Here is a 19400-nt window from a genome sequence, read left to right as displayed (position 1 = left end):
TATTTGCCATACCGAATTGTGATGAAACCTGCCTCTCGCCACCCCGCGTGACGTCACTATTACGTCAGACAGTCTTTCTACTTTCACCTTTGTTCCGCACCCCTTAGGGACACATACGGTCAGCTTGGTACAGTTTTAAACACACCTTGTGTCCACACAGGCCCATAGAGGTGTAAAGAGGAAGACCGGGCGGGTACCTGCATTGAGTCGGTTCTGGAACTGTCGAGGCTTCATTCCATGTTGCCCGGGGGAAGGAATAGGGGCCGGACAGGTCCCATTACCCAGGAAGTGGGGGCATGTTTAAGCCGGAAGGAGAGCTGAAAGCGCGCAAAGTGTCAGAGAGTTTCCCGCTGTCAGGGAGAGTGCAGCAGGGTAAGCAGCGCACTCCGCATCCAACGCAGCAGAGCCGAGTTGTGTCGCGACCAGGCTTACCCACATGCTCCATCGGGATTGTCACCCAGATAAACGTCGGGCAGCGCTCGTACGGAGAAGTGTGGGCCGGTTGCAGGACACTAAAGTGCGGTTCCCTCTGCCGACCAGTGCGCATCAGCCCATGCTTGTTACAGGGACTCCTGCAGCTTCCCTCACTTTGTTTGCTCAGGCTTATGGACTAGGGGCTCAGTGGGTAAAACCTGAAATCACCTGCTACCACCAGAAGTTGGACCATTGACAGAGGACCCCAATCTGAGGACACTACTCTGGCCATTGCTGGCACTACAACCCCCATCAGACTGTATATCACGGAGGACCAGCAGGAGTCACAATAAGTGTTGTTTAAACCTCAGACTGTCACATCAATTCTTACTATTCCTTTAATCCCTTGTTTACTGTTTATTAACTCCCTGTGAAGAGATTACTTTCATCTTTACTGTTAAATAATATTGTTACACTGCATTGCTCTGCAATCCCTGCATACTGCATTTCAGCACCTGCTTACAGAGGCATGGGAAGTGAGAGGATGTGGACCACGCAGTCGCTGATGTGGCACCACACTCGCTTACAACCCTGACAGGCTGAAAGGCCCCTTTCACTAGCACCAATGAAACAGAGCACTACCAACCTGGTAGGACTGCCACCAGTTTCTTATTAGATATAAGCCCAGTCCGTTAACGGGATTATATCGGGCCAGAAACCAGGCTCTCAGTAGCATGGAAATTTAAACTGAGAAACAGACGTGTGGATTCGTGGATCAAGATGAAAAAAGCAGCCCAAGGTTATATTATATATTTAATAGCCTTAAGGGCACACTAGACAATACACTATATACACAATGGTTACACATATACAGTGGTCCGATATGCAAATACAATAGTGGTAGGACATAAGATATAAACAGATGGATCATGTCAATTAACGGGTTGATGTTCGACCATGTGTGCGCTGGGCCACAGGGGGCATGGGCTGCCAGTTGGCCCCTAGGTCATTCACAACACGTTTCTCGACCTGACCTTCCACCTTTCGAAGTGGATCACATGCATAACAGAGAGACCAACCACATGGCCTTACACTAGCCTTTATCCCCTTTCGGTCACTCCCCTCCTGCTCTCTGGGCTGAACCCAAATACCCTCCCCTTGCCCCTGGCAGCTAAAAATTCAGGAACCTAAAGGTACTGTCACACTTAGCGATGTACCAGCAATCCCGACCAGCGATATGATGCGGTCAGGATCGCTGGTACATCGCTAAGTGGTCGCTAGTGAGCTGCCACACAGGCAGATCTCACTAGCGACATCGCTGGGGACGGGGGTCGCTACTTACCTGTCACACCAGGCGATCCTGCGTCCTCCCGCCCGGCTCCACGCGTCGCTCGTCCTCACAGCAGGAAGCGCCACAGGAAGCTGACGACGAGAAACAGTCCAGGACGTTCTCGCGCGATCAGCGATAACCAGCTGGGGAGCCGGTCGTAGGTAAGTATCACACACAGCGATATCGCTAGCAATATCGCTATAACGTCACTAGTTATAGCAATATTGCTAGCGATATCTCTTAGTGTGACATGCCCTTAAGACAAGTAAAAACTCTTTAATGGACGGTACTAGAGAGGCGATGTTGGTGCCATCGGATCCAGCCCCTGCTACATGGTGAGACTAATCACATCTTTGCAATCTGGTACCTATTAGCCATTATACTTATCTCCCCTCTCTGAGGTGTTAGATTGGATCAAGATCCTGGGTGGCATTGGCCCGTTCCAGAGATTTTGAAAATGTACATGATGTACGGCTAGGACGTATAGTATCTCCATAACTCCTTATGAAATTATGTTTCTAGAATGTTCTTTGGCAGCTTCAGCATGACTCTATATTGCGAGCAGCCTTTTTCCTGCTCTAAGATGGCTGGCTCAAGGTGTGAGATCTGTCATTCACAGCCTTTGGAGGCTTAACCCCACTGCTGAGGTAGGTGCCAGCTTTCTCCTTGAGGCTTTGAGAATATTGGACTTCCTACTGAGTCCCTGCTGGACAAAGGAAACATGGTTTTAGAATCCCAAGCCAAATAGGTTACAAATGACTGGCATGAAATGATATCGCCAATATTCTTCAAAAAGGACACTACTTGAAGAGGCTGCAATAAAAAAGCTTAAAATGTACAAAAATTCTATATTTCATCCTACTACAGGCTTTCATCAGCAGAACCTGAACGTGTCTTCAGTAATGTAATGTTCTATCTATGATTTGATATACCTATTTATTTATTAAGGTAAGTTTAGACTGCATTTATTAAAATTTGGCCAGTGACTGGATTCATGGACAGCTGCATGTGTTTATCTGCATCATGGACGGGTGCAGAAACTGCCTATTTCATACATTACTCTAGACCCTAAAACTATCCACAATCACGCATGCTGTGGTAACATTAAAGGAGTTGTGCATTCATAAGCTGCAAATCTGTAGTTACTTTATGTGACTGCAGACTTGTGAATCCTTACGTTGTCCACGCTGTGAGGATTCTCTGGTTTCAGGAGCGGACGGTCATGTGACTGCAAGAGTACAATATGCATGTTTTCAGCCTCACTCATTACACTTGCAATTAACGAGGCCTCACCCATCTAGTTGAAATTCAGACGGGAGTATGAATATCATATACTTGCTATCACATGCCGCCTGCTCCCAATGCCAGAACCAGAGAATTTCACTTAGGTAATATTGGTCAGCTGAGGGTACTGTCTGTTGGACAATGCATTGACCAAAAATCCTGCCTTCTGAACTAAGTTTTAATGTTCTAGTAGTGTGTACAACAAATATTTTTGTTACTTATTTTATTGTTTTGTCTGTATTCAGGAGACATAAGAAAAGGTTTTTTAAGTAACTATTTTTGTACACTGTTTTAGAACAAAAACTACATGATTAGGTTAATGGTTAATGTAAGAGTAGAGAAAAACACGACTATTTGACTTAATAAGGAAACCGTGTAGGTTCTTGCTTACGTTTAGCCCTGTGCAGCATATGTATAGCCTCTGTCAGCACGCAGAATGGTAAACATGAACAGGTTTTCCATTTTTATTTTTTTCTTTTGCTGTAACCCAGAGAAAGCTTCCAGAGACTGTCTGTTACGGTTAATGTGCCGTGTGATGCCACTTCTCTGAGGGATTCCACTGCAAACTTCTTGAAATATGCAAAGACAAATCAAAAGACACTTTCAGATTGTTCTTGTCAGGCAGCAGAAGACCATTCTCAGTTACACGGTACATGTAAACAGTCCTGCCTGTTAGATGGCAAACGAACCTTCACTTGGAATTGAGATCTATTTTATTACTCACTCTTACAGATACATTGTTTAAAAGTCACCATTCTGGGTAAAAGACATATATATTTTCCCACTTTCCTGCATTTAGTATCTAATATATTTGTTTTATCAACCCATATGGAGTGTCACCAGCCGGTACAAGGCTTTGAGGACTCTTCCTCCGAAAAGTGGTTAAGAATTTTGTTCTTGGTTGGATGGAATTACTGCTGCCATTCATCTTATCAGACCCTTAAATGGCAAGTAACTGTAGTGAAAGTAATTTAGATCTAAGAAGTATCATTTCTCCTTGCGGAGAATGACATCGGTCAGACGCCTCTCTCCCAGCCAAACCAGATCTCACACTTTGCACTGACGAGGGGCAGCACCCCAAAACACAGTGTCTGCAAATTGAGATAAAAGCTTGGCTTTTATCCTAAGTCATGTAACAAGGCTCGTTAAACGGTCGATATTGACTTTTAGAATTGCTACTTCCAATAGGTGGCACTAGAGTTCTAGTCCTCTTCCTCTCTGAAGAGACAATTTGCATAATTAGCATAATTTAGATCTATGCATACAAAAGTCTTTATTTACATATGAATAGCGTGTCTTGATAAGAAAATCCATCGTTAGGTGTCCTAATGACCAATTAAGGTGTTGTCCACTTTTGGATAATCCCTTTTGAATTGACTCAAGGTGCTAGGTAAAATTAAAAAAAAAACATACTTACCTGGTAGACTAGTGTCACTCATCTGCTCTAAGCCCTCTGCCTCCAATGACAGGCCCGTGAAATATAAAATATCACATAACTGCTGCTATTCATGAACGGTCATTGATCAGCTATAGTCCTCACAATACTTATCTCCTAGACTGGCACTTTTATTGCGATGTTGGCTCTGTATCTCCCAGAAGTTGTGACCAGCTGGCTGTGTCCAGAACTAGGTCTCAGGGTGGCGAAGCAATGTTGGCACTGAAGGTAAGCATTATTTTTTATATTTTAAGCAGCACTTTGGGACAATACATAAAGAGTTTCCCAGTAGTGGTAAAGCCCTTTAAAAAGTCAACAATATGAGGTTGGTAGGATCCAACCGCTGGCACATCCACAAATCAGTTATTGGTTCCAGTGACTGGAAGAAAACACTTTTAAGTGAACAGCTGCATTCACTGTGTAGCGGTACTGCAAAAAACTCCTATCAAGAGAATAGATCTGTTCTGCAGTGGCCGGCCGCTGGCGCTACATATTGAATGGAGCTTCACTTCGCAATTCCTTAGTAACTGTTTATATCTGGTGGCTTCCAGAGCAAAGAGCTGTTCAGTGGGGGTGCCTGGGGTCTGATCCCCAATGATGTCATTTTGATGACCTACCCAAGTGTATAGGTCATCATTTTGCTGTAACCGGACAACCTCTTTAAAAAAAAAAAAGCTGTCATGGGGTTTTTTAATCCGTACACCCAACTCTCAACACTTCCTTATTAGTCATTTTTCTGTAGTCCTCAAAAGTGTGTCAGTATTAGCAGGTTTAATGCACACATGTGCTTTAGATCTATCCTGTTCCAGAAGTTGAGACACTGCAGAGTCAAAATGAAGCTGTCAAAGTCTTATTCCTCTCATTTATGGAATTCTAATGACGTCTCCAAAGGACATAGTCACAAGCCCTGTTCTCAGGGAATTCAATCAAGCCATTTCGGTAATAAAATGTGCAAAGTTCACTTAATTCTGCACAGTCTCCCCTTCCTTGAACAGATCGCTCTATTAAGGTCATTAAAGGAGATGGCTACTAAAAATTAGTAATATGTCAGCAGCACAGAACAAAATACATAACACAAAACTTAGTATCTCCATTACTAACCTCATCCTGCAGCTTATCCATCAGAGCAATTGGCAATAAAGCACTTGCTGCCAAGTACACAGTTTCCAGCTGAGCATTGGAGGACTAAAGGGGGCTTCACACATAGCGATATTGCTAGCAATATCGCTAAAGCGTCACCGATTTTGTGACGCAGCAGCGATATTGCTAGCGATATCGCTATGTGTGACACTTACCTCCGACCGGCTTCCCCGCTGGCTATCGCTGATCGCGTGAGAACGTCCTGGGCCATTTCTCGGTGGCGGCTTGCTGCTGGGCTTCCTGCTGGCACCGACGAGCGACACGTGGACGCGGGCGGAGGACGTCATCATCGCTGCGTGTGATAGGTAAGTAACGACCGCTGCTGCGTCGCTGCATCTCTAGTGAGATCTGCCTGTTTGGCAGCTCACTAGCGACCATTTAGCGATGCACCAGCGATCCTGACCGGGTCATATCGTTGTCGGGATCGCTGGTGCATCGCTAAATGTAAAGGGACCCTTAGAAGCTAGACAGATAGTGATCAGCCTTTTAGGCTTTCAATGGAGTAAAAATGGATCGTCCAAAGTGGACAACTCAGTTAAGGATGAAAGAATTTACTCAGTGACCATTACTATTGTATATTTTTAGTCTACCTGACATGCCTAGATGTTTTCCATGGAGTCCAATTAATTGTAAGATCGTGCCTACCCAGCTATTATTTTCAACAGATGCATATTTCTTAGTGTAACACCTCCTCAATTTAATCATAGAATCATAGAATGTTAGAGTTGGAAGGGACCTCCTGGGTCATCGTGTCCAACCCCTTATTCAAAGCAGGATCCACTAAACCATCTCAGACAGATGTCTGTCCAGACTCTGTTTGAAGACTTCCATTGAAGGAGAAATCGCCACCTCTTGTGGCAGCCTGTTCCACTTCTCTAACGAACACTAGGGAAGACAGAGAGGATTCAGAAGGATCTAAATGTATTCCCTTCTTTCTTTTTCCCATACCACTTTCCACCTGTACATCCTTTTCCCATGTTTCTCTTAACAAGCTTTCCTTTAAGGTTTTCCAATACTTTGTATTTGTATGGATCTTGCTTTCACTTGGAGACATCTGGTCTGTTCAGTTACACATTCTACTTTTCTATAAGCACCTGCTTAATACTTTCCCATTCCTTTTTTTGTGGGTATGACTTACTGCCTAAATATAAATTAATTGCTGCCTTTGCAAATGTTACAAATGTTGTTGTTTCAATGAGCTTATCTACAATGTGTGTTGGTTTTATTAAAACGTTCAATATATAAATATTAACTCTTCCAATATTTAATTTAAGAGCAAACCATCCAAATATATAAGATTGTCTGACTTCTATAAATTATCTATACAGATATCTGTGTAGTAACATTGCCACAATTGCTTCAATTCCAGAAATGAAATTACGTAATACATTAAATAAGAGAAATTTGATTTTCCCTTTGCAGAGAAGATCCTGGAGGTAAATGAGATTACTATAGTGTTTACGCATATTTACACTGTCATGTCATTAATCTTTTATTCTTTCTACATAAATTGTCCATCTGGTTTCTAATTGGGATTAAAATCCTAAATGAATGTGACACAGATTACAGTATCTGACTATTATGAGATGAATTGAATTCGTAGTTAAACATTGGCTGTGTTAGGTTGATGGGGATTACTGTGGCTTCCTCAAGCGCTGGAAGCTTTTCATCTTGGCTTTGTTCAAGAGCATAGGGTGATCCATGTCATACCTTCTCTGAGTGTAATTATTGAAATACCTTGTTGCCTAGTAATGTAGACCACAGACATAAATTTTGTCATAAATACTATGGATCTCCCAGATCATACACGCGACTCTCCTTTCTTATACACAAGACTTTTCCTGTGATCCATCATTCCAAATAGGAGCTTAAATGAAATAACAATGTGTCTTCTTGGAAGCTACTAGAGTGTTAAGAAAATGCAAACTGTACATGATCATTTAGTTTTGGTCGTCTGTTCTGAACTTTTTCCAATTTGTGAAATACCGGCAGAGCAGATACTTGCGGCCCTCATCTACAACTCATTATTGCTAACCATCCTCAAATTTTTGATTAGTCAGTCCATAAAAAATTTTGTTGTGCCTGTGATTTTTTAATTTTTTTTTTTAAGTGTATGCAGCTAAAGACTGTAGACATATATCACATAATTTTAATGCTTTACTATGGTTTTCTATGGATTCTGTAAAAAAAATATTGTTTGTACAAGCTGTGCATAAAAACAAATCAAGTCTACTGACACTTTTGAAGTCATTAAAACTCATATATATCCCCTCCACAAAAAGAAAAAAAACTATAATTTAACTATTTCCGGACTTCCCATGGTCTTAAAATGTCAGGGTAGTCCACACTTGACTCTGCACTGACATTCTAATATGTCAATGAAGAATAAGCTGCTTGCACGCAATCATGCAGGAATAGGGAGCCAGCTGTGATACATAGCCAATTCCCCATAGAGAATACAAAGATGGTTTATTACTATGTATGCCTTCCTGGTCACTGTGTACACAGTCCTGGTAATAGGCCAAATTTCCCCTGTAACTGGGGCTAATATACTAGTCCCAGTTACAGGAAATCAGCAATGAATAGAATGTATTAATATGTTAAAGTGCCCCCCAAAAGATCTTTTAGGACCTTATGGGAACACAGTATATGAAATAAATGTAAATTTAAATAAAAAACCCACTGCAAAACTGCAAGTTTGAATCTGTGTTTCGAACTCCGCCGCTGTTGAAAAAATTATGTCCAATATATAATTTTTATAGAAAAAGGAGTGCAATTTAAGATATTTGTTAGTGGTCAATTGTGGTGTAAAAAAATAAAGCTGAAAAAAACATGAAAAATGTACACCTGTTTCCTATTTTTATTTACATTTTCCCTGGCATCAGCAAAATAAAGGAATGCAAAAATGGCGTAAAATTTAAACACTATGTATCGTGGAAAATAAGTGGTGAGCATTATTTAAATGTAAGAAGAGAAAAAACGTTTAAGCCATTAAAAGTGCATGTATGATAAAACCCAAAAATATGCCTGGTCAAGAATGGGGTAAAATAGGTAACATACCCCTCTAGGCGATCTACTTTATACATGACACGTTCGGAAATGTTTCTAATAAATGTTGACAAGTTGATCATTTCTTTTCTAATTTTCTAATTCACTCCATCAAAATTCCAGGGGATGAGAAGTTTGCATACATCAAGTTGACACTGGCATTAACTAGCTTAGAAAATTAATAAATAAATAATAGATTTCAAGGCTTCTTATAGGCTGATTGACTTAATCTAAGTTAATTGGATGTGTACATGTGGCAGTATTTTAAGGCCTATATTCAAGATCTACTTGCTCCCCAGGATGTACCAGACTTGTTGGGGTCCCCAAAAATCAATTTTCAAATGCTTGAAGGTATCATGTTGATCTGCTCAAATGATAATATGCAACATTAAACATGGAACCATGCAGCCGCTATATCGTTCATGATGGAGATGCAAAAGTATGAATCAATCCTAGAACAGCAAATTACATTGTGAAGGTAATGGAGGAAATAGGTACAAAAGTATCTATACCAAGAGTACACGTCCTCTATTGACCTCAACTGAAAGTCCGCTCAGAAATCAAAAAGCCACCTCTTCAAAAAGTTACTGTAGAAAAAATGCCAGTTTATATTCTGCAATTGTTTATAGGAACAAAAATGGGTTTGTTTGGCCATAATGACCACTGTTGTGTTTGAAGGAAATGGGTGTCGCGGGTTTGGCGCCTCCCATCTTCTTGCAAAGCCGCCCTCATGCTTATTTCATTGCTCCCCTGCATCGTGCTCCTGCGCAGGCGTACTTCTCTGCCCTTTTGCGGGTAGAACAAAGTACTGCAGTGTGCAGGCGCCGGAAAAGGTCAGAGAGGCCCAGCGCCTGCGCACTGCAGTACTTTTTCTCTGCCCTCAACAGGGCAGAGAAGTACGCCTGCGCAGGAGCACAATGCCGGGGAGCCTGTTAAGCAAGAAGGAGGACGGCATTGCAAGAAGATGGGAGATGCCGGACCCAGACCTGCGACACCCATCGGACCAGACTGCCCGCCAGGTAAGTATAATTAGTTATTTTTCCTATCATGCAGGTCGGATCAGGGGCTTATCTACAGCATTATAGAATGCTGTAGATAAGCCCTGAAAGGCATTGGCCGTATCTTATATCAGCCAAAAGAGGTGACAGGTTCCCTTTAAAACTTGCCCACAAATAGGTTTCCCAAATGTTCAACAACCCCCCCCCCAAAAAAAAAAACCTCTAAAGTTGTGGCAAAATGGATTCAGAAAAATTAAGAAAAGGTAATGGAATGGCCATCACAGAGTCATTATAATGTTAGTCACATAGAAAATTCATGGGCAGAGCTAAAGAAAAAAAAAGGGCATGTGAACAGAGAAACCTACAAACCTGACTCCATTTTATGTTAGAAGGGATGGGCCAAACTTTCTGCATCTTATTATGAGAAGCTTGTGGAAAATTACTCAAAAGGTTTGAACCAAGCTATATAATTTAAAGGCAATTTTGACAAATACTAGCCACTTGTATGTAGACATCTGATTCACTGGGAGAGTGATGAAAATATCATTGGGAGTCAATTCATCAAGACTGGAGTAGCATTTCTTTTGTCCAAAATGCTGGCACATTTGATAGGCTGGTGAGGCCATGCCCCCGTTGTGACTGTTCCCCAGCTCCGCCCATCTGGGCAAAACTGATTTAAACTGGTCTGAAACCTCCAAGAATTGAAATTTTTTTTGCACAACTCCGCATTGTGCAAACATTTTCTGCCTTTCTTAAGCTTTTACAACACTTTTTCTGGAATAAAGATTTGATGAAACTGCCCCATCGTCTTTTAGTGTGGTTCTGACATTTCACCTTCATAAAAATTAATCGTGATCCTTACCAACCTAAGAGAGGAAATGTCTATTAAGATTTAACGTTCGGAATTGTGAAAAACTGTGTTTTAAATGGGTTGTCCACTACTATGATATTGTTAACCTGTCTTTGGAATAGGTCATCAACGCTGACACACGGCATGAGGTCCGGCAGCAGCCGGCTGGAAACCATGCATGGAGCAAGAAACCACCTTTTTATTTCCTTATTTCTCTGCAAATGTATTAGTTTAGGTTATTGAATGTGCCATCACTTATGATTTAAGAAATTTTGATAACCAAGATTAACTCCAAGTCTACAGAATAAGTGAAGGAAAATTGTGTTATTTATTAGGGCATGAAAATTACTTATGGAGTTTCAGTACAAGTACATTGGTGGTAAAGACTGGCTCAGTTCAGTGTGAAAAAGCACAGAAAATAATGAATCTTCATAAGGGTACACCCGTGTAATATAAAAGTCGTGTGTGCCTGTATTGCTGGAAAGGGAACAAAGAGATGATCAAGAGGTACGCCTTTGGTGCATACAAAAAATATTTTATTTTGTTATGAACACAATTTTTTATTTCCTTCCCAAAATCGTAAAGAAGGGTATGACTGTTATGCCTGCCTGAAAATTAACAAAGAGATTGGCTTTCCTTAAAAGGCTGAATAGATTTTTCAAGAAAAGAAAATATGAAACACTCAAAGTTTTGGAACTTCCCTCATCTGAAAAAATGAAAGCAAATAATAAATTGGGATTTTCCTTTATTTTAGATTATCCCAGTGAAACTTGACTTGTTTTGCTAGTTATTGGCATATTCCTGTTTTTTGTGTTTTGTTTCTTTGTGGTTTTTTTTTTCCAAATAATGATCAAACAGTGCAAGACGATCGAAGGATTATTTATACTCTCAAGCCATGGTGCGACAGTCATACATGGATGGGTAGATTAGAACATATTGTAAGGAAATAGATCTGTGAGGTCTCCTGTGATACCTGATGGTAGCATAATATTGAGGGTGAGGAACTATATACAGTAAATAGACAAAAGCATTGTCTACGTCTTAATTCTTGAATCCTGGTTTTTCATTCAGTCCCATTACCACAGGATGTATAATATCCAGCCCCTCTGTGTGCCATCTGCTATTACTAATATTAGTGATAGAATGGCTCCTTCTCAAGAACCCACTGAACTTAGGCTCAGCCGTCCTGTCATAGGATATCACAGGCCGGTGTCACCTCAGTTCATGACATTCCTTCCCTCTTGAACGTTTTACGATCTGCTGTGAGTGATAATGTTGAAAAGTGGAAGGAACCTCAGTAACGAAGTGGAGACCATGTAAAGTTACAGAGTGGGGTCACCTAGTGCTGAGATGCATAAAAGTCACCAACGATCTGTGGACTCAAATGCAGAGCAGAAAACCTCCTCTGCCATTAATACCAGCCCCCAAACTGTGCACCAGGAGCTTCTTGGCATTGATAATACAGTTGCATTCAAGCATTACATCACCAAGAATTCTGCCGGGTTCGGCATGCGTTAGCGATGAACAATAATGCTGTGACGGAACCTCGGACGCGGTCGGGAGCGTTTGAGGGTCCGTCACTGCTACCGAAGATGGAGCATCTGCGCTAGCGTGATCGCATTACGTGATCCAAAAAGGTAGTTGCGTTAGCGCAGTCCGTTTGACGCATACGTTGAACGGACTGCCTTAATGCAATCTGAACCTGGCCTAGCTGGGGTTGTGTAAAGCCACCACCACTGGACTCTGGAGCAGTGGAAATGTCTTTTATGAAGTGACGGGCCACACTTCTCTATGTGGCGTTTAATGGACAAGTCGTCTAGATTTGGTGAATGCCAGGAGAACATTTGCTGCCTGACTGCATGGTACCAACTGTAAAGTTTTGTGGACGAGGGGTAATGCTATGGGGTATTTTAAGGAATTGCCCATTGACAATTCCATAATAATGCCTATGACCTTCGAATGCAATGGAGAATGAAAGCTCCTGTAAGTGTAATGTGTAACTATTCCAGACTCCGAATACTTTGTGTAGCTTATATGACTCAGGTTAAATTGCTGCCATTAAGCATGTGAGTGATTTGTCAGCTTTTACCATATAGGTTTCTACACAGGGCAATTTGTCAATCAGTATTATGCGTGCTTGGGAAGCAGATTTTAAAAGGGTTGTTAAAAGGTATCAAGGATATCATATAGATATATAGGTCATAACTTGCTGATCACCAATCCCGAGAATGTAGTCCTAAAGTTCCTCGTATGAATCGAGCATGGTCAAGAATGCCAAAACTGCTCCATTCTTTGTCTATGGGATTACTGAAGATAGCGGAGTGCTTTACTATTTGCAGTAGTCCCATAGATGAAGAATAGAGCTGTGTTGCAAATCTGCAGCTATTGCTCCACAGACTATACAGCCCATTCCTTCGGATCAGTGTCCTTCTAGCGGTGGGACCACCAGCAACTGTAGTTTGGTGATCACTTGCTAAGACAACATCAAAAAAGTTAAATGGAAGATTATACAGTATACCTTAAGGGCCATCTGTCACCGTTCCTCCAGCCTTTGCTGCTTTCATATAAGGCAACATATTACATCTGCATAAACTGTGCTACATTTCTGTATGGAGAAATTGGTAAAATTATTTAATGTTGACTTATGTTTGGACTTTTTATGTCTTTGATACTTTTGTAAATATTTTTTTTAAGTGAATTTATTGTTTTTTTATTCTTTTACATTTTCAGGTTAGTTCATGGGTGACCTGGATAATCCTTGCTGCAGGGTCCATGGAGGAGAAAAGGGAAGTGTTCTCCCATTTGGTGCATATCGCAAAGTGTTGTTGGAATATGGGCAATTACAATGCGGTGATGGAATTCCTGGCAGGACTCAGGTACTACTTAATTGAAGAGAGGTGAAAGCAGCTGCTATAAACATCAGCTGGCACAAAGTCAGATAGGGTTTTAAATGGCACTACAATTACAAACCTTTGCGGACTGTTTGGAACCAACGTGAAGAGGTCACAATGTTTACATGCTTAAAGCAGTCGTGTTTAATCTGTTAAAATATTAAGTATAGTTAAAGTAAATTCTAATGCCGGCGAAGAAGCTGAAAGAATGGAAAACAATGGAGATGGCGTTTAGGGTTTGCAGGTTTATACAACACACTTCTTGCACGGTATATCATTTCTCATAGCTCTATTTATTGGCATAAAACATACTCCACAAAATGTTAAAGGAGTGGGCCGACATAGAAAACAGTTTTTCATTATTTTCCAAATGAAAATTAATTTTACTAATACACCATATTTTTGGGACTATAGGACACATCTTTCCATTAGATGTAGCCCAGATTTACAGAGCAGAAAATAGGAAAAACAAATTTCCAACTAAATAAAACTTCCCTTGCTTTATAAAGAAGTATATCTGGTCAATATAATGAATTTTAATACACTAGAGTAAAGTAGGAAGGTAGCAATACTCCTTTTAGTGTTTCTCTGCAGTATCTACATTGTACACATAAAGCTTTACAGCACGTGCGTTATGTACACACACATAGACAATACTAATGCTTGCATAGTACACACAGCTCTGCTGTATAAATACACACAGCTCTGCTGTATACACTTAGGTCCTCTATATTCACACTCAGCTCTTCTACATTCACACTCAGCACTGCTACATGCACACTCCGCTCTGCTACATGCACACTCCGCTCTGCTACATGCACACTACGCTCTGCTACATGCACACTACGCTCTGCTACATTCACACTCAGCACTGCTACATGCAGACTCAGCACTGCTACATGCACACTCAGCACTGCTACATGCACACTCAGCACTGCTACATGCACACTCAGCACTGCTACATTCACACTCAGCACTGCTACATGCACAGTCAGCACTGCTACATGCACACTCAGCTCTGCTACATTCAAATTCAGCTTTGCTACATGCACACTCTGCTCTGCTATATGTACACTCAGCTTTGCTACAAGCACACTCAGCTCTGCTACATGCATACTCTGCTCTGCTACATTCACACTCAGCTCTGCTACTTTCACACTCAGCTCTGCTACATTCACACTCAGCTCTGCTACATTCACACTCAGCTCTTCTACATTCACACTCAGGTTTGCTGCATGCACACTCAGCTTGGCTGCATGCACACTCCTCTCTGATATATGCACACTTAGCTCTGCTACATACACAAACACAGCTCTCTTTCATAGACATACAACTCTGCTACATCAACACACTCAGTTCTGCTACAGCATACACTACCACATTTTGACGTTTCAGGTATGACTGATCATATACCTAAAAGGTCCTTCAGCTAGCCAGGACTTGCAGCATCTGTAGTTTTCTCTACTGCCCTGTACTGTGATAATTATTGGCTATAGGAAATAGAACTTTGCCGCTGCGGTGTTCTCTTAGTGATCAGAAAGGATGTTGTATCAGTGTTTTCCTTGATCATAGGAAGCCACCTTCAGACTATAAGGTGCTCACTTTTTTATCACTATTTTATTCTTACTAAAGGTGTTTCTTATAGTCCAAAAAATTGGTACTTGCATTGTGAATTTCTTTATAGATGGCCGAATTTCAGTGCCAGTCCTGGACACTTTGTCTCCTTTCTGTGTTGTTGACCTGCTTGAAGATGGCTTAGTTTATTAGCTTCACTGACTCCCTTCACCTTCGTGACTGATTCTGAGACACAGAAAATGGCTGCTTTACCATAACTAATAATCTGACCCCAGACAGACCGCCCCCATAATTATACTATCATCGACACACAGAGCGTGTGAGGAGCCATCTCTGTGTCAGAACAGAAACAGAAGTGGAAGGAACCTCTATGTCAGAATAAAAAAGTGATGGAGCTTGTGGAAATAGGGGACTGACACTAATATTGGATCATCTATAAAGATTTCATAATTAAATTATTTTTGTAAGTTTAATGAAATTGCGTTTGGAAAGCAAGGTCATCGTTTTTGTGACTTTTATTCCATTAACCAAACTTGCTATTTACAACCTAAGATATTTGTTTTGCAGAGAACTAACCCGATGACGTTCTAGCATTAGAGAGTATATTCTAGTGAGAAATGGTCGAGGTCTTGATGTACATTACTTAATGTGATATTTTAAAATATAGATTTTTGGGTTTTCTTTTGCTTCGTCCTAGGTCAAGAAAAGTGTTGAAAATGTGGCAGTTTATGGATCAAAGTGACATAGAAACGATGAGAAGCTTGAAAGATGCAATGGCTCAGCACGAGTTCTCCTCGGAGTACCGAAAAGTAGTGAATAGAGCCTTGAATATTCCAGGATGCAAGGTTGTTCCTTTCTGTGGCGTCTTTTTGAAGGAGCTTTGTGAAGTTCTTGATGGAACCTCAAGTCTTTTAAAACTGTGTCCTCGATTCAATTCTCAGCATGAAACACTGGAGGTAACTAGAACAGCCCTATCTTGTTTTAGCTGTGTATATACTAGGGGTTTTGGTAGGGGAGGGGTTAACAAAAATGTTCATTATATCTCTTAGGCTGAGTTCACACGTGGCGTTTTTTTCGCGTTTCCGCGGCAGTTTTAACCGCGCGATTTTGCCGCGAAAACGCGATGCCTGTGATAAGTCTAGAGTTCTGCCCTCTGCTTGTTAAAGAAGCTTTTCCATGTATATATTTGTATTAAAATGTATGTGTGTGTATATATATAATTATATGTAGTGTAGTGTGAGTGTACTAATATACTCACCTAATGCTGCTCTCACCGGTGTCCAGCGCCGTTCTCCTTTGCTTCTCAGTGACTTCACAGTATTTCTGGCTAGCCGGCTCATTCTATGGTCCATGCATAAGCCGGAAGTCTTTTACAATATAAGTCAATGTGTCCTCGTTCTGACGCTCCATAGACTTACATTATAAAAGTCCTTCTTGGTCATGCAGAGCGCAGCATGACCCAGCTAGTCTGCAGAGCGTGACACCACTAAGAAGAGGAAGAAGAGAAGAAGAATGGCGCTGGATCCTGTAGAAGGCGGGGGTAGGTGAGTATATTAATGCATGCACATTAGCCCACATTTAATAAAAAATATGGGTAAGAGTGTAAAATAAACTATACATATTAGATTTATCCCATAAAAGGAGGCATTGCCATAAATACAATATTATACATTGCATAAAAAAATTTAAATGAATGAGAGACCTATAGTACATTGCCAGGCTTAATGCACCAAAGCCCTGTTCACACTTATAGAGGTGGATCGAATAGCACAACAAAAAATCAACATCTTTTTATAGATGAGACTTCCTTGACGTTATTATGATCTATAAAGTGGAACCACCTCGGGTTGGAAGTCAATCTGTGAACAGCTCAATGGGTGGGCAACAGGGCTGGCTCCAGGTTTTTCGTGGGCCCTAGCCCAAAGAATCTCAGTGGGCCCCTATAACACATACCACAATTCATGATGCTCCGATACGGCAGAGAAATATAGGTATAGTACAATGACAAATACTTCAATTCTTACATTACATGAGTGATATCTATTTTAAATTCTACAATAGCTCAAAAACCGGACAGTATATTCCTCCATACAGTATTATGGTGCTCTCTGACCTGAATGTCACTGTCAGGAAACGCGGAAGACGTCACAGCGGTGGAGCAGGGAGACGTAAGTATTGCAAGTGCTAGGGCCCTGAGCAAGCAGGGAGGGTGCCAACCCATGGGCGCCGGCACTGGCACAGGGCCCCTCATAGTACGCCGGTGTCTCTGACGGCGAGTGGGCCCCCCCACCTGCTCAGGGCCCCAGCACTTGCCTGGGTGCGCCAGGTGCTGACGCCGGCCCTGGTGGACAACCTGCAATTTCCTGTGGTATCATAGAAGTATTCTTAGAATTAACTTTCCAGAAATTAGGGCAGTACTGGATGCCATTCTTAGATGAGCCATGGTCATTTAGTGGCCTTTTCAGAAAGAATTCTGTGCTTACAGAACGATTGTTAGTATGATCGTTCTGTGTGCATAGAATATCATAATTATTGGCAGCACATTGGCACCTGTTTATACAGAACAATGTACTGTGGATAATGATTATTTTAATGCCGGCATGCACTATCCAATCACTCAATGAACACTCATTTGTCTGATGTTTGCCAGCGGGTTTACAAAAGCCGATAATTGGCGAACAAGTATTCCAATGGACGCCTGCTCTTAATTATCAGCTTGTCTAAATAGGCCTTTAGGTTTCATTATGGGGCAGTGTTCCCAACTCCAGTCCTCAAGAGCCGCCAGTAGATCATGTTTTCTGGATTTTCATTGTATTGCACAGGTGATGGTTATGTTATCACCTGGGTCATACTAAGGAGATCCTGAAATCATGATCCTTTGGTGGGTCTTGAGGACTGGAGTTGGGGAACATTGAGGGTCCTTCATGTGAGTTCCTCATATACTGATAGAGTATTTACTAGACATTTTATAAACCTTTTGAACATAAAAAATGATCTTCATTACTGTACAATGGGTACTAGAAATTTTTGTTTGGTTATTTTGCAGTTTGTCTCTGACTACAATGGACAAGACCGGTTTATTCAGCGAATAGGGAAAGATGGGTTAAACAACACCAAAAAAGAATCAACAGTCAACAACATCATGCAGACCATTCGTAGCTGCAACCGCAGCCTGGAATCTGAGGAGAGTGAAGACACCGAGAGTGAAAACGGCACCATGAGAAAAAACTCCGTCATGGATAGGAGCAGATTTCAGTGAGTGTTACACCTACAGTTTTATACTTGGTATTATGAAATTCTAGATGTATTGTTCATGACTGATTCATTCCGGGAAACCCAATGCAAAGACAGTAAAACGATCCAGTCCGATGCAGGAACTTGAAGAATCCTGGTGAAATTTCTAAAAATTTATTTGAACAATGAAAAAATAGTTGCATTAATACAGTGCACATGGGTCTTTGCTGAAGAACGCTTGGAAGTTATTTTTGATGTGTTTCATTATTTATGTTTATAACTTTGGATTTTGTCAGCTTTGAAAGTTTTTAAATATATACAATTAAAGGGAATCTGTCAGCAGGTTTTTGCTACCTCATCTAAAAGCAGCATAATGTAGGTGAAGAGACCCTGCATCTAACGATGTATCACTTAGATTACTGGGTACAGCAGTTCTGACACAATCAGAGTTTTTACATTTAGCAGTGCAGCAGAGCCGAGAAAGGTAATCACACCCACACCACAGCTAACCCCGCCCACACAAGGCTCACTATGTACATGGATATAGACCATGAGCTGCTTATCACAGGATGGGGCGGAGTTGGACAAGAGCTGCTGTAGTCTAAACAATGATACCAGGTGATAAATCATTCAGTATAAGTAAACATCAGCACACAGCCTGACATGTGACACATTGTTGAAGTCTGTGTTTTAACCCTACCTCATGCTGTCCTCAGATTACATAGCAAAAACCTGCTGGTAGATTCCTTTTAACTTGTAGCTTTTTTTCTGCACTGTTAAAATTTCTTCTGAAATAACCCCTTAATATTCAAATTTATGAAACACCAGATTTTATCCCCTTCACCACCTTGAGTTTTTCCGTTTTTGATTTTACGTTTTTTGCTCCATTTCTCACACTGTTGAAGCATCAGAGAAAAGGCAAATGTTGTTCTATGTTGCCACACAGGCCTCCCTATAATGCCCCACAGCTGTGGCATGTTATGGAATATCACATCTTGTACAGTGGTGGTCAGTACCTGGGACATCGCAGATCAGCAGTTCCCAGTGGAGCGTAGTTTGTACGGAAGAGTAATTTTCCATTTCCAGAGTCACTGGGTAACTCACTCTCTTTTGTACAGTGTAATCTTTTATAATCATCAAGGTCGTCATTCTCTCTCTCCTGTAGAGTGTATGCTCTTATGGTCAACAGGATCCTCTCTCT

The 19400-nt window shown here is 41.3% G+C and overlaps 1 protein-coding gene across 1 annotated transcript in view; it reads left to right on the top strand.

The window, feature by feature from the left end:
• The window catches only part of PLCE1 (phospholipase C epsilon 1), a 579770-nt gene that overhangs the window by 442995 nt on the left and 117375 nt on the right, over positions 1–19400 (top strand). Inside the window, exons 5-7 of the mRNA XM_073548121.1 lie at positions 13230–13375; positions 15663–15921; positions 18012–18220. Coding sequence (XP_073404222.1) covers positions 13230–13375; positions 15663–15921; positions 18012–18220 — 614 coding nt within the window. The remainder of the gene's footprint in view (positions 1–13229; positions 13376–15662; positions 15922–18011; positions 18221–19400) is intronic.

The sequence above is a fragment of the Dendrobates tinctorius genome, unplaced genomic scaffold (assembly GCF_039654945.1).
Source record: "Dendrobates tinctorius isolate UK_male_01 unplaced genomic scaffold, ASM3965494v1 ptg000156l, whole genome shotgun sequence".
Classification (NCBI taxonomy): Eukaryota; Metazoa; Chordata; class Amphibia; order Anura; family Dendrobatidae; genus Dendrobates; species Dendrobates tinctorius.
This window is presented reverse-complemented; position numbering and strand designations above follow the sequence as displayed.